Raw genomic sequence first — 14,021 nt, forward strand, 5'->3', positions numbered from 1 at the left:
AAAGCAGGTGTTTATCCAAGACCAGGTGAATTGTCACCAGAGGCAGACCTAGCACCCCCCCCCCTTCCACCTGGTCATGCTTCCCCCCTGGTGCAGAGTTCAGTTGGCTTAGCATCCTCCTCAGGTAGCCTGAGACGGGGAAGCACTGATGTAGATGCATTTTCTTTCAGGGGAATAATCCTCCAGGCAGAGAGCAGAAAATGAAGAGGTAAAGCTTTGACCGTTGGCCTTTTTCCTAGTGTGGTGGGTGGCTTTTGGATTGACATTCTTTTTACTGTCTTCTGCAGTGGATATGTGCAATAAACAACATCTCCAGACAGATCTACCTGACTGACAATCCCGAGGTAATTAGCATCTGCCTGCAGCTCAGCTGAAAGGTAGGCGGCCCCTCCTGGACTGAGCATGTCTCCTGTGGCTTTTAGGCAGTCGCCATCAAGTTGAATCAGATGGCTCTCCAGGCTGTGACTCCATTTACAAGTTTTGGGAAAAAACAAGAAAGCTCCTGCCTCAGGTAACTAAAGGACAAAAGAAAACTAGCTGTTGTGGAGCCAAACCATGTACAAGGAATTTGACATGAGATGTTAGCTAATCCTCAGCCCCCTCCAACCCCCACCACCACCCCAGGGGTGCAGTTAGCCCTGTTCAGTGGAACCAGTGACTGGCTGGGAAAGGTTAGGTATCCTGCCCATGTTCACAGGTAGAGCCAGGATTCAAACCTATCTGATTTCAACACCCCTGTCCATTTCCACTGGACCACACTGCTGCAGTTTGAGTAAATATTTGTGTCAAGGTCATGTCATTTTGCCCACATTTTCTATTAGCATCAACAGTACCATAACCAGAACTAGTTTTCCTTTTTAAATAAGAAAATCATCTTGTTGTGTCTGGGTTACTACCCAGACGTATTCTTTATGTGTAGTGGTATTTCACATGTACATTTTTAAACATTTCTAGATTTTTCGTGATGGTTTAATACCATTACATCATTTATTATTGCCATTAGCCATTGAATATTTAGATTCTCTCCTTCCATTGTTTGCTGCTGTTATCAAGGTGAACATTTTCTTACATAACAGCTTTTCTCTTGAATACCATTTTAGGATTGACTTTAGGAAATCCAACCTTTTGTCTTCATGAGAATCTCTACATGGCAAACTAGGTAGTAGAGGGCTGGCTTATTTAGCATGCTGGTGAAAGCGTGGCATCAAAGGGCAATTAAAATCCTGACTGCACGGTGTCTTTTAGACACTCTCTAAAGCAGCAGGAGCCCAGTGGTTACGTACCTTCCTAAGTTCACACTCCTGGCATTGGGTATATGAAGAGTGGTACCAGGTAAGGTCAGAAAATAGGTTTGAGCTTGACAGTGAAAGATATGTCCTGCTCAGAAGTGACAGGCAGTGGAGCAAAACTGAATGTTTTAAGAAAAGGGGTGATAATCAGAACCAGGTTTAGAAAGACCGCTCTGCAGCATTACGTAGGATAAACTGGGCAGGAGGTGGTGAGGAAAGTGAGACTCAGCAGGTGCTGGCAGTAGTACTTGCATCAAGCAAAACGTGGACCCTTCACAGCAGTGACAGGAATGATAAAGAGGCGACAAGTCTGAGGAAGATTTGGGTGCTTTAAGGCAGGCCTAAGCAGATTCCAGCAGCAGTGTAGTGTGCTCACGAGGTGCAGCTCTAGGGAAAGCGCCATGTGGAAGTGAGTGAGTAAAGATCTAGGAGGCGCAGGTGAGCCCTTCGGCCTTCTGTTCCTAAAACCACGACATCAGTGGCCGAAGAAGAGAGGTGCCTGCATGGCCTGATGTCCCTGAGTGAGCCAGTCAGCTGCTGGACCTTCTCTACTTCATTTGGTGACCTGAGAAACCACATGACCTCCACAGCCCCTCCAGCTCTAAGGTGCCATCTTCCTAGAGTGCTGATGGGTAATTTAGTGTCAGTATTAGAAGGTGTGATTTTTTTCTGGAAAGAAACTTGCAGCTCATTTTAATTATTCATTAACTGATTTTTCTCCTGTACTAGAATAAGTAAGTCACATTCTTAGAAAGGATTCTACAGAAGGGACACAGAAGAGTCCCTTGGGGGAAAGTGGACGACTTAGGGAGTCATGGAGGGCTGGGAGGGCAAAGTTAGAAAGGCAGAACCAGGCAGTCCTTGGGAATGGTGGCTTAGACCAGGACCATGGCAGAGATGAAAAGGACATGAATTTGGATTTATTTTGTAGGTAAGCAAGCCAGTTGACTTAACCCAAAGATTAAAGGGGTGACAGATGTGGCTACCAGATGGCTCCAGAGCTGTGAGGGGAGGGAGCCTCTCTTAGAATAGCTCATTAAGAATAAAGACATGCTTTGATGACAACAGAGGAAAGCAGCAAAGAAAATGTTTTCTTGGGAATAAACTGTCATTTACTTCTAAACAAATCTGCATGAAATTCCCTCACTCTGCAGTTATTACATACCTGCTTCAACAAGTACTGTGTGCCCAGGCCTGAACTAGGTAAACTTACAGAATACTGGGAAAAGGCAGACAACAGGTAGACCTACACTGTTAAAATGGGGGAAAGGACTGAGACACTAATGGCCAGGGTGCTGTCGTGGACAATGCAGAGACAGCCTGTGCAGGGCCTGTCTGTGGAGGTGTTCAAATTGACAGATACAAGATGAGAAGTCACTGTCCTTGCAGCCAGCCAGAGGTGATGCATTCCTGACAACAGGTGTGACGAAGCAGGAAAGAGCTTAGCACATCTGAGAAACTGTTAGGCAAAGGAGATCATGGAGCAAGATGAGGCTGACCAGAAGGAAGCCATGTTCAGGATCTTGGGGACTCGTGGAGGGAGGAGGGCGGGCAAAGATGGAGAGGCAGAACCACGCAGACCTTGGGAGTGGTGGCTAGACCAGGACCATGGCAGACATGAAAAGGACATGGATTTTATTTTGTAGGTAAGTCATGTGGGACATGTGATGGATGAGATATGGAGTAGAAGGAAAAGGACAGTCAAAGGACAACCTTTGTGTCTGGTGGCAGCAGACACAAAGAGGAGTTCTGTTTGGGTCACGTTAGGTTGAAGAGGCTTTCAAGTCTTCCCAGTCAAGCATTTGACCAAGGATTCTGGCTAGAATGCAAGTCTGAGCAGGGTATGAGCCAAAGCATGAGAGATTGTGTGAGGCGAGCGGGTAGAGGGAGGAGTGGAGGCTCTGAGAGAATCCTGAAGAACTCCAACATCTGGAGTAGATAAGTACCTCCAGAAAACCCGCAAGTGTGGCACAGCAGAACCTGGAAGAGGGGCTTCAGGGAGGAGAAGCCATGTCCATTAGAGGTCAATTAGGATGATGATTACAAAGTGTCCATCAGAACTGGAGATCCCAGGTGAAACTTGTCGTGTTACTCTGTTCAGAGTCCTCAGTGGCTTCCTGTACTGGAGAGTCAAGTTCTGATCCAGCGCCCAAAAAATGTTAGCATTAAGGTCTTCAGTAACCTGGTCCCACCCTCACTTGATTGGGCTACCGCCCACTTGACACTCTGGGGAGCCAAAATCTTGGACTTTCTCCCTTTAAACTTCTACTCACATCACTCTCTTGTGCTTACTACTTATTAAATCATAGGTCCTTCATAACAACAGGATCAAAGAGCAGCTGTGATTCTACCACTGATATTACTGAGGCAGCAAGGGGAGCTCTACCACTCTTAACCTAACTCACAGATTGTCTAGGAACCTCAATTTTTTTCTGTTACCAATGGAGTTTAAAAGGTCTCCAAGGTTCTCTTGCAGTGGCCATCTCCAAGCCTATGTAGTCCAACACATTCCATTCAGTCACTGACCATCTGCCAAATGAGTCTTGTAGTTTCACACAGTCATTTCTGTTCATTTGATGTTGTTATAACAAAAAGCTGTTATAAAAACATCAAATGAACAGAAAGATAATTGAGGGCTTTGTATGATCCTGACAATTAAAATAAAAATATTGATATTCTGTGCCCCTCAAAGGAGTTTACACTCTAGCTAAGGAGAAAAGATTTTTCAATGGTGAAGTTAAATTGTAGTATTCTGACACTGGAAGAAAATATGTTGGTACATGATTAATCACTATGCAAATGACACGCTGTTTTTATAGGGTCCCCTCAGAAGCTGTGGTGGGGTTTGTGGCAGCGGGGCGGGAATATCAGTGTTAAGCTCAGGGGTACCAGACTGGCTCTGTGACTTTGAAGACTCAGGAGCTAAAGACTTACAGGCTGGTGTGTGGGGGAGAGCTGGCTAATTGTTCTCTGAATACTTAGTAGGATACATGCAGTGAGGGCAGGCCTTGGGACAAAAATACGGGGAGCACAGGGTTTTCAACATCAGGCACCCCACACCCCAACTGGAGGCAGCTGCAAGGTGCAGCACGTGAGGTGTGGCTCTAGAGGAAGTCACCATGGGAAGGGGAGAGGGTTCCAGGTAATCAGAACCAGACTGATCAAATGCCAAGACACTGGTTCTCGTAGCTAACACTTTTTGAGTTCCTACTAACGGTCCCTACTTTTAAATAATAATATGACTTTGCTACAGCCACACCCTCAAAAACCTGTCCAAAGGAAGAGATACATGATATAACAGGTTGTAGTGTCAGCTCAGATTGTTGTGGGGTGATCTGAAGGTTTTTAGCCAGATGTGATTAGAGTGAGGGACTGACTGAAATCTCCCTTGTATTTTTATTTTTAAAAGTCATTTGATTCCCTGTCCCCCATTTTATACTTCAGCCAGAACTTGAAAAATTCAGAAACAGAAAATGACAAGATTGTTCCCAAAGCAACAGTCAGTATTCCTGAAGCAGAAGAACTGATCGCACCTGGGACGCCTATTCAGTTTGATATTGTACTTCCTGCCACAGAATTCCTTGATCAGAACAGAGGGAGCAGGTATGGGATAAGGGAAGATATCTCTGGGAGAAAGTAGATTCGATATCTCATGTTCCTTCCACCATCACCACCAAAGGTCACAGCCCATTCTGACTTAGAATAAAGTGTATTCAGTGTCCTTTCAGCAGCAGCTGTCATGATTGTTGACCTTGGCTATTCCCCTAGGCGGATCAACCCTTTTGGTGAAACTGAAGATGAGTCATTTCCGGAAGCAGAAGGTAAGTGGCAAGTTTGGTGTGCTTATTTTTTCCCCTGCAGAAAATGATCAGGGTCATTGAAATAAGATGTGAAATGTCCTAAGAGAACTCTGATTTAGAATATGAACTTAAATTATGCGCCACCCCACACTGTCTTTGGAGCTCCTCCAGAGAAATAGGTTGTGCCTAAAGTCTGGTGCTCCTTGTATCTGGCTGTCTTTGTACACTATTTGTCAATAATCCAAGGAAAAAAATATTTCAATGGTGGAATGAGATGGACATTATTACCCTAGGTACATGTATGACTGCACATGTGGTACGACACTACATCATTACACCTAGAGAAATGAAAAGTTGTGCTGCAACTGTCTACAATGAATCAAAATGCATATAAACCTAATTAAATAAATAATTTTAAAAATCTTTCAAATTTGTCTATACAAAAAAAGAAATTAGGAGCCAGGAATGGTTGCACACACCTGTAATCCCAGTGGCTCAGGAGGCTGAGGCAGGAGAAGCATGAGTTCAAAGCCAGCCTTAGCAAATTAGCAAAGACCTAAGCAACTTAGTGAGAACCTGTCTCTAAATAAAATATAAAGAAGAGCTGGGGATGTGGCTCAGTGATTAAGTGTCCCTGTTACCCCCACAAAAGTTACTATTAGAGTAACCATTTATAGTTTCCTAGTAATTTTTAAACCCTTAAGTTATTTTTAGGGACAGAGAAAAAAAAGAGGCCCTTCAGTTTAAAATAATGGGTGCGTGAATTATTGTTCCTACAGAAAAAGTGAACTTTAAAAAAACATTCATTATCTTTCAGCTGTGGTTGCCATTATCCAGTTTTGTCAGATTATATGCCAATATCTAGAAGCTAATGTTGGAAATTCTTTAGGATCAATAAGTTATTTTGGTTTATAATCATTGTCTCGGTTATAAGTATGATATATGAGCTGAGTGAGACCCAACATCAGGTCTCTCTTACCACAAATAAAGCTGCCTCTATACGGAAGCCCAAATAATTAATGAGTTTTCCAGGATCTAGTGGAAATGCTCTTGAGATTTAGTTCTAGAAGGACATTCACCTGGCACTTCCATCTCATAAATGGAGAAAAAGAAGAGCTTTTCTAGTCTGTTTAAAGTAGTTTCAAACTGACAGATGTAGAGAAAAGATTCAGAGCTTTTAGCAATACTAGGCTTTGAAAAGTCTTATTGAGAAATTTGAGTAGAAAGTTCTTCATAGAAAGCAAGCCTGAGGTCTTTGGCCTGTTCAGATAGGGTATCTGGCATTGGTAAGCAGATTAACAGCAGGCAAAATAAATGTGATTCTCAGCAGAATATGCTCTCTTGCAGATTCTCTTTTGCAACAGATGTTTATAGTTCGTTTTTTGGGGTCAATGGCAGTTAAAACAGACAGCACTACTGAAGTGATCTATGAAGCAATGAGACAAGTGTTAGCAGCTCAGGCTATTCATAACATCTTCCGTATGACAGAGTCTCATCTGATGGTCACCAGTCAAACTCTGAGGTACATTTGGTTTCATTTTCATACTCTCATGGCTGCATTTGATTCCTCTTTTAGGGCACATCAACCATCTGAAAAGTTAGTGCCGGAGTATGTTCAATTGAATTAGATGAAGATGCTACTCTTGTTTCACCCCTTTCCTTTTTACATTTCCATTTTATAAGATATAATATAAAAGATGCTCCCTTAAGGACAAGAATTCAGTGATGACTGGAATTCCCTTATCTGAAATGCTTGGGACCAAAACTGTGTTGGACTTTTTCAGATTTGGAATATTTGAGGTGTTGGGGGATGGAACCCAAGTCTAAATATGAAATTCTTTTATTTCATATACACAAAGGTAATGCTATATTTTTAATAATATAATATTTTTAATAATTTTGTTCATGAAATAAAATTTCATGGTGTGGAATTTTCCACTTGAGGCATCATGTCAGTACATTTCTGATTTTGGGCATTCTGGATTTCTAATGTTCAGATTAGGTATGCTCAGCCTGTACTATGTTTCTAAACATGCTGTTATGCTATTCTCTATGTCATATCTCAGCTTGAAAATGAAACTCATTTGAGAGTACTCTTTATAAAAATTAACAATGAAAAAAAAAAACATGAATCTGCCTAAACTAGACCACTTAACTAGTTGGAATTGAGATAGTTTTCAGTGTTAATACATACCAAATTTTTATCATCCCTCCCCCAAAAGAGAAGGTAAAACATCTAATAATTTTTAGATTTGGTACATGTCTGACAGTATTTTAGATTAATTTTATTTGTTTATTTTCATGTTTCTTACTGTGGCTATTGGGAAGACTTAAATGATGTGTAAGACTTCATACTGTACTTCTATGAGACAGCACTCAATAACATTTGTTATTGGTTAGAGATTTTGATTGAAGATAGTAAACCGGGAATAATAATTCATTCCGAGAATTTCACAATGTCAAGTCTCCTTACTATGGCCAGTTATCAAGCCTTGGCCTACTTGTCTTAGTCTTGTTTTGAATAAGTCTCGTGGGGGCCTTTGGGAATGAAATACAAGCTTTTATCATGTGATCTATACAAAGTACAGCAGCCCTATATCTTCCCTTGACTCAGACAAAAAGTTAAGTCAACTTCATCTATCTGATCACTCAACTAAAAGCATCCTAAATACCTTTCTCTCCAAATTCCTAATCTAGTTAATCACTGAGATGGATCAACTCTACTTAAATACTTTTCCTTTCTTTCCCACTCCATTCCTTCAACCTCAGCTTAATTCCTATGATCAATCAATACTGCTCATTTGGACTAACATTAATGTATTTACTTCTAGTCTGTCTTGTTGAATACAATTTGCAATGGTTTACAGAAATATAGTAGGACAGACTCAGGCTGAGGCAAAATAATTGAAAGTTTCAGGCCAGCCTGAGCCTCTCAGTAAGATCCCGTTCTGAGAGCTGGAGATGTACCTCAGCATGAAAAGACCCCTGAGTTCAATCCCCACTACTGAAAAAAGAGAAATACTATAAGAATAATTGTTTCAAGTATACAAGAAAACAAACATTTTTTTAAAAAGTGAGAAAGTTAAATAAACTTAAATTGATACATTGAAAAACCACCCTCTGGCATTTTAAACAACTAAACGTGGACCTCTGTGGATTTTCCAATAAGAAAGCAACCAAATCTCTGGCTAAGGAAGTCAGATCCTAAGCCAACCTGGTGGAGATTGAGTCCTGCTTTTTCTTCTATTAGGTGCAGGGTCTCTGTTCCAGTGCCTAAGTCTTTGAGTTGATTTTTGTGCAGGGTGAGAGATAAAGAGGTCTAATTTCATTTTCCTACATATGGATTTCCAGTTTTCCCAACACCATTTGGTGAACAGGTTATCTTTTCTCCAATATATGTTTTTGGTGCCTTTGTCTAGTATGAGATAATTGTACTTATATGGGTTGGTCTCTGTGTCTTCTATTCTGTACCATTGGTCTACATGTCTATTTTGGTGCCAATATCATGCAGTTTTTGTTAGTATTGCTCTGTAGTATAGTTTAAGGTCTGATATTGTGATGCCTTCTGCTTCACTCTTCTTGCTAAGGATTGCTTTAGCTGTTCTGGGTCTCTTATTTTTCCAATGAATTTCATGATTGCTTTTTATATTTCTATGAAGAATGTCATTGGGATTTTAATAGGAATTGCATTAAATCTGTATAACAGTTTTGGTAGAATGGCCACTTTGACAATATTAATTCTGCCTACCAAGAACATGGGAGATCTCAATCACAAGATCGAATTTCCATTACACACACACAGCTCTACAAATCTGTTCTTTAGATATACCTGGAGTTGTTACACAGAGATTGATTCACTCTAACCAAACTTAAGAGACCTAAAGGTGGAATGGATGCCAGTGTTTTAACATACAGTGGTATACATTACTATTATAAAGTCTGGAATGCTTCTTACCAGCTGTACAGCCCATCTGCCTGTGATTTCTATGGGTGGCCAGACTATAAGAGGGTTTTATACCTGGCTATGGCATTTCTTAGCTGCACAACTTCAGGCAAACTTCCTTAACCTCTGTATCTCAATTCCTTTAACTTTTAAAATGAAAACTGTATCCACACCTCATAGTGTTGAAATAAAAAATAATTGAGTTAATATATTTAAAGCATTTACAACTGACTGGGACATGGAAAATGCTCAATGTCAGCTTCAAGAAAGGTAACTAAAACTTTGGCAAAAATGAGGATTTAGTTTCTGCCGTTCATTAAATCTGCCCTTTTCATTTATTTTAAACATTTTCAAATATTTCTGATGAACCTTACCCTGAGAATTAGATTATTATGAATAAAATCTTGTTTTTTTAAAAGCTTTTCTCAAGATATGTTCTGGATCTTTTATAGATCCAGGACATATTTTGACTACTCTAGACATATCTTGCCTACTCTAGACATTTCAAATATATGGAAATTATAACCATTGTTTTAAAAAGAGATTTTTGCTTTCACCTAAAAAAAACTATACCAATTCCATAATAATTTATACACCATGTTAATTAAACTAACACAATATAAGTATGTAGGGGAAATTTACCTCTTTGTATTTAAGACAACATTAAATTCTCTAAAGCAGGTCCAAGATACATCAACCTCATTATTAAATGAAGCTTAAAATGTTGAAAGAATACAGTCTGAAATGCCTTGTTAAAATTAAACATAACCCCTCTTACATCCATCCTGAAAAGTATAGTTTTGTCAAAACCCCTTCATTCTCTTTTCACACCCCTCCCCCTTTTTAAGTTAAATTTAGAAGAAATTGATCCAACACTTCAGGGGAACTAAAGTAGCCAATGAATGTTGGAAAGGAAGCTTGTACAGAATATGATCCATTCTGTTATACACTAGAACTCTCAAAAATTATGCTGCTGCTTTTTTTGGGGGAGGGGTAAGCACCAAAACATTGAAAATCAGTTCTTCTACTTGCTTATAATCTTCCACTATAGACAGCCTGAGTATTACCTACAGAGGTTCAAAAAAGGCAGAAACCACAGCACATGGTCTCATGAAACTGTTTTGCCCTGCCCTCAGCCAGACCTTATTTTTCATCTCTGAGGTTATTTGATGACTTCATTCTGAACTTTTACCTATTTTATAACCCCTCCCTCACCAGTTCCTATAAGTTTTTTTCAACATTTGTGATATTATAAATCTCTTAAAATTGCAGGTTGATAGATCCTCAGACTCAGGTGTCAAGGGCCAATGTAAGTACCTCATCCATGTTAATGTTAGTGATTCAATGCCTTTACCTCACCTTCTACTTTAAACACACCTAGGCACTTAATAATTTGTTAAATTAAATGACTGTCACTACTAGTACACTCTTTTTCATGACTTTCCCATAGAGAATAACCTTATTTTTAAAATTCCAGTTGTTGTGATTACACATCTAACCCTTTCCCATCCCTCCAGTTTGAACTTACCAGTGTCACACAGTTTGCTGCTCATCAAGAAAACAAAAGACTGGTTGGCTTTGTCATCCGAATTCCAGAGTCCACAGGAGAAGAGTCTCTCAGCACGTACATTTTTGAAAGCAACTCAGAAGGCGAAAAGGTCTTGTTTTTTAATATTAAGATTCTGTAAAATCTCAATCCAGACAAGTCCATTTTTAATGATTTTCTTTCTGCACTAGCCCCCTGTATCTAGTTGGTCATTCCTGTGCCTCCATCCAGGAGTTCAGACAGTGATAGTTCCTAGGAAGGCCCTACTAAATTAAGAAAACTGACTTGATTAAAGTTTTCCCATGGAACAAATTATATGTCAGCTAAAATAGGGTGAATGGGGAAGAACTATATTAGCAAGATAGTTTATTATTGTAAGGATATCATGAAATGTTAAAAGCAATTCCCCCAAAATTTGTTCCTTAAAAGAAATAATAAAGCAGAAAGTTACAGTAAAGAATAGTCTCAGAGAGCAAATCAAGGAAGACATCAGGAAAACACATCTAAGCTGTTCTTTTGTTTAGTATGAAAAATACTGACTACATCTGGTACTTAGAATTATCAAAGTTAATCTTCCTTTATTAAGTATCTGTTTACCATTATGTATCTGAACATGTAATAGCTAAATATACTTACTTCAGAGAAAAAAAATCCTATCAGGAATTTTAAATGCTGGAATAACTTAACTTTCCTGTAATGTTTTTTTGTATGGTACAAATCAGCAATAGGAGGTCAGGACATTTGTATGCTGGGACAAATCTCCAACAGCCAATCCTGTCTTTCCATGTGGACATAAACAGTGCCCTCACTATACTTCCATATCACATTTTTTCCTAAAATTTTTATCCTTTTCTACCTTTACCAAACACTACTTTTCTTGTCTTTTGCAGATATGTTATGCTATTAATTTGGGAAAAGAAATTATTGAGGTTCAAAAGGTAAGGTGGATTTTAGTGCTGGTTTAACAACTATTCTATAGACATTTGTACATTTTTCTCAAGAGAGAAAAGTGATACTCATTAGACAGTAAGACCAAATTTGGGATTTTCTTTAAGCATTCTAACCACCAGACATCTTTGATCATCTGTTTCCATGGTCACTGGTAACATATCTATACTTTTTAATTAATAAGTATCATTGCTGCATCTCCTGCTTTATTAATTTTCTTGCTTGCATACTAGTTGGCTAGGTTTCCCATGAGGTGGGTACCCACCATGCTCTACGGCCTAGCTCCTTAGAGGACAATCATAGGCCCAGCAGCATTGATAGTTATCACCTGGGAACTTATTAGAAATGAACACTGTCTCTCACATTAAGCAGCTTACAGTCTCATCCAACAAATTTTTGAGAACCTATTATATAAAAAATCCTGGAATTATAGTAGTGAAAGGAAAATATGGTCCTTCATCTAGGGGTATCTTTAAGTCCAGCAGTGTCTAGAAGAATTATATTACATAATAGAAATGTTCTAGATCTGCATTATTTAATATGCATACTGAATGTGGCCAGTGAGGAACTAGATTTTTAAACTTAAAATATTTTACTTTAAAGAGTAAAATGAAGATACCTTTTTAGTGTAGTCAGTGCTTGAGGAGGGTGGAAGACCTATAAACTTGAAATAATGTCACACACTACAAAGTATTTAATAGTATAGGTGAGAAGTTGACACACTTTGTCTATAAAAGGTCTTTATCTTTTAGGCTTATTATCTTCACAGCCTCTTTACTCTGCTATTGTAACAAAAGCAGCCATAAGCAGTATGTAAATACACAGCTGTGCTCACATAAAACTTAGTAACTAAATAAATAGTGAGCTAAATAAATGGCCATGGTTTGTCAACTCCTGATGTAGACTAAAGACAGAAAAGAATGGGGTTTAAAGACAAAGAAGACAAAGATTTTATGAGGGAAGTTCCTGTATGGACTCTCTGGAAAGCTAATTATGGGTACATAAGTCATATTATGACCAAGAGGAAAATTAGCCTGGACTCTAGAATAAGTAATGCCTTTGAGTTTTTTTTCAGCAAAGTGAGGAGACCCAACTGAAAGCCCACATTGACAAGAGTCAGGAGGAATGAGGTTAGGTAACAGAACACATTGAAAGCCAAACTGAAGGGGTTTAAGTGCATCTTAAGCATTTTCTTTTTTCCTTCTTTTAAATTCTCCTAACTTCAGGATCCAGAAGCACTGGCTCAATTAATGCTATCTATACCACTAACCAATGATGGAAAATATGTACTGTTAAATGATCAATCAGATGACAATGATGGAAATCCAAGTGAAAATAGAAGCGCAGAATCTGAAGCGTGACTCACTGGGGCCTGTGGGGGAAGCACACACAGGAAGGAAAGCTACCTCCTTAAGGGTTTTCAACTTCTCTGATATATAGGCACACTGACCTGGCTTCAGAATGCTGGCAATCGTTTATGGAATGTGCCCCTTGATGCCTTGATACTGAGACTTGGGAGGGAAACAGTTAAGAAAAGGGTGACAGCCTTCCTACACATCTACAAATGTTATTTTAGGTGCCTTGTGGTAAGTCTTTTTTCCTTAGATTGCATTGCAGTGCTCACAATGAAAGCTATGAAATATGCATTGTTCGCTTTATTTGAATGTCGTCTCTTGAGTTTCTAGTGTCTATTTTAAAGGTGGAAAAAAAGTAGCTTTACAAGTTGATAAATACTAAGTATTTCCAATTAATATAATCTATTTTTATATTTTACTTAAAGCTTATCAAGTGCCTGTCATCCTGAAGGTTGTATATTTATAATGCAGCATTACCATGTGCAGTGAGGTGACAAGCACTGCTTTGAAGCCCAAGTACCAGTAGAGATGCAGGTCTAGTATTGGCAACTATGTTAGACATCATGCAGTAAAAGGACTAGTAGATGAATACTACAAAGAAAGTTTTATAACACAACCTCACTGAACCAGCATTCAGAAGTTTAAGGTCCTCTTAGATATGACCTTTTAATGGCTATTCAGGATGCAGCTTTATCAGTTCCTGTTTCTTCTGAGCCAGACCCTCCTCAAGGAAGGGGTCAATTAATTTTTAAAACTCACTTGAAGCACAGCTGGTCATGGGGCTTGGTCTTAAGTTCCTATTTCTACCCCAATATTTCTTGTTCCAAGACTCCCAGATCCCTCCTATCTATGAAATAAATATAAGATCATGAATTGGTACAGTGTGTTTAATTGTAACCAAGTTCAACAGACTACCATTTTTGTAATTAACCAGCAATAAAAATTACCATTCTGTTTCTTTCTTTTGATTGCTGTTATTTTGTAGACTATTTCCTGGAAGGAAACTAGAGTCAGTTCTCTGGATATAACAATTTAACAAAAACAAAACAAAACACCACTAAGGTTTAATGAAATCACTGTAGAGGGGACAGCTCATCAAAAAGTAACTATTCAACATGAGTATTTTTTTAAATGGGGAAT

At 39.0% G+C, this 14,021-nt stretch overlaps 1 protein-coding gene across 3 annotated transcripts; it reads left to right on the forward strand.

Moving 5' to 3' along the window:
- The first annotated feature begins 230 nt into the window (after positions 1 to 230).
- Positions 231 to 13,633, forward strand: LOC308633577 (DCC-interacting protein 13-beta-like). Of its 3 annotated transcripts, none has more exons than XM_081266435.1 (9): positions 231 to 344; positions 423 to 511; positions 4,734 to 4,892; positions 5,058 to 5,110; positions 6,437 to 6,611; positions 10,305 to 10,341; positions 10,550 to 10,690; positions 11,469 to 11,516; positions 12,967 to 13,633. In XM_081266435.1, the coding sequence occupies exons 2-9, from the start codon at positions 447 to 449 to the stop codon at positions 12,973 to 12,975; spliced, it is 687 nt and encodes a 228-aa protein (XP_081122561.1). In that variant the 5' UTR covers positions 231 to 344; positions 423 to 446; the 3' UTR covers positions 12,976 to 13,633. The 3 variants fall into 3 exon arrangements, with proteins under 3 accessions (XP_081122561.1, XP_081122559.1, XP_081122560.1); XM_081266433.1 differs by lacking the exon at positions 12,967 to 13,633 and adding an exon at positions 12,753 to 12,952; XM_081266434.1 differs by lacking the exon at positions 12,967 to 13,633 and adding an exon at positions 12,753 to 12,952 and having other exon boundaries at positions 237 to 511.
- Positions 13,634 to 14,021: the final 388 nt, after the last annotated feature.

Source organism: Spermophilus citellus, assembly GCF_964194105.1.
Source record: "Spermophilus citellus genome assembly, chromosome: 14".
Classification (NCBI taxonomy): domain Eukaryota; kingdom Metazoa; phylum Chordata; class Mammalia; order Rodentia; family Sciuridae; genus Spermophilus; species Spermophilus citellus.